Source organism: Galeopterus variegatus, unplaced genomic scaffold (genome assembly GCF_000696425.1).
Source record: "Galeopterus variegatus unplaced genomic scaffold, G_variegatus-3.0.2 Scaffold33663, whole genome shotgun sequence".
Classification (NCBI taxonomy): Eukaryota; Metazoa; Chordata; class Mammalia; order Dermoptera; family Cynocephalidae; genus Galeopterus; species Galeopterus variegatus.
In genome coordinates, this window is record NW_007759774.1 from 1 (window position 1) to 1,976 (window position 1,976).

Below are 1,976 nucleotides of genomic sequence, written 5' to 3' on the forward strand. Positions count from 1 at the left end.
CCTCCTGCCATATTATTCTTTTATCTCTCCAGGCTTTATAAAAACAAAGAGGCAGCTACAGAATTAACAATACCCCCTCATTATAGGTTAATTGAATGTTAGTTCTCACAGATATTTTAAAAAGCCACTGAAGACGTTTTAAAGAGCATTCTCATTTGACACAGGAGGCCCAGCATAATTCACGGGTGTCTACAAGCACTTAGTGAATAGCAGATCTATGCCTGAGCAGAATTATCCTGTTTCACAGTATTTCCTCATTTGGCATATCACCAAAGTCTCATACATTTGCAAAAAGTGACAAGGGAAAACATAAAATTGAGTCATTTTGGTGGTATCATACTAATGATGATTTACTGTCTTTTGTCAACATAGACAGAATAATAATATTTATTAAAGAGATTTTTTTAAGTTACAGTTTATGTTTGTACATGGAGAGCATGAATTAACTAAACATGGATGATTCAAGGTTGTATACTTAACCAGCAGCCTGACTAAAAACAAAATTTAAGTGTTTTTATTTTTCTTTCATGGTAATAAAAGCACTTCCTTCTCTGCACCTTTTTCCCAGCAGGTGGCATCAAGCAGATCTATGGAAGAGGATGGAAACCACACCTCTGTGGACATGTTTATTCTCCTTGGACTTTCAGATGAAAAAGAGCTGCAGCTCATCCTCTTTCCAGTCTTCCTGGGCATCTACCTTGTGACCCTGATGTGGAACCTGGGTCTTATCATTCTCATCAGGATCAACTCTAACCTGCACACACCCATGTACCTTTTTCTCAGTTCTCTGTCATTTATAGACATCTGCTACTCTTCTTCCATCAGCCCAAGGATGCTGTCAGACTTCTTATGTGATGAGAAAACAATTTCCTTCATGGCCTGTGCCACTCAGTTGTTTGTTGCTGCCTGCATGAGTCTGGCTGAGTGCTGCCTCTTGGCAACCATGGCCTATGACCGCTATGTTGCCATTGGTAGCCCTCTGCAGTACTCAGGCATCATGGTCCCTGGCCGCTGTTGGAAGATGATTGCTGTGGCCTGTGGGAGTGGTTTCCTCAGTAGCTTAGTTCGAACAGTCCCGTGCTTTCACCTCTCCTACTGTGGGCCAAATATTATTCAACATTTCTTCTGTGACATACCTCAGGTTATTTCTTTGTCATGCTCCAATCCCTTCATCTGTCAATTGATGGTTTTTCTGGTATCTATTTTTGTGGGAGTGGGTACTTTGCTTGTTATCCTCTTATCGTATGGTTTCATTGCAGCTTCCATCCTGAAAATATCCTCAGTCAAAGGAAGTGCCAAGGCCTTGAACACCTGTGCCTCCCACCTGGCTGCTGTGACACGGTACTATGGCACAGCCCTCTCTGTGTACATGCATCCTGGCTCTGGCCACTCCATGAAGCACAAGGTGCTGTCTGTTTTCTATGTCATCTTTGTCCCCATGTTAAACCCTCTGATCTACAGTCTGAGGAACAAGGACATCAAAGAGGCCCTCACAAGGTTAATAAAGAGGTGGGGCATTTTCCTCAGTAAGAATAACATTTGAGCAGATATTCTTAATACTATAGGGAAGATGGAAGTAAGGACATGTTAGTGCCCTTGTATAGATCACAAGAATAGCTGGGTAGAGAAAAGTGGGAAACTGGTTTCTTTGATTCTGATGCCATTTTGTTTAGCTGTCCCCATTAAGTCATCTGTCTCAAGCATTGCCACCAACATTAAATACCATTTGGCAGGCCAGTTTTTGTGATGAGAGCCCAGGTAGATTAAAACCTAAAGCTGATTACATTTTTGAAAACAGAGATGCTGATAGATACTATGTGTAGAAATATTACAAGAACCCAAGACACTGCACAGCCTGTTCTTTTCTTCATAAATTTTCTTTACTTGTTTTATTTATTTTTATTTGTTAATCATTTGTTTCTATTTCAATAAAAATAAAATCAAATAATGCATAAAATTAAATATACAATTATTAA

General features: G+C 39.9%; 1 protein-coding gene across 1 annotated transcript; it reads left to right on the forward strand.

Moving 5' to 3' along the window:
• Window positions 1–589: 589 nt before the first annotated feature.
• Window positions 590–1,543, forward strand: LOC103583995 (olfactory receptor 5A1-like). The gene has a single exon (XM_008565150.1). It carries the CDS (start codon window positions 590–592, stop codon window positions 1,541–1,543), a length of 954 nt encoding a protein of 317 aa, XP_008563372.1.
• The last annotated feature ends 433 nt before the right edge of the window (window positions 1,544–1,976 follow it).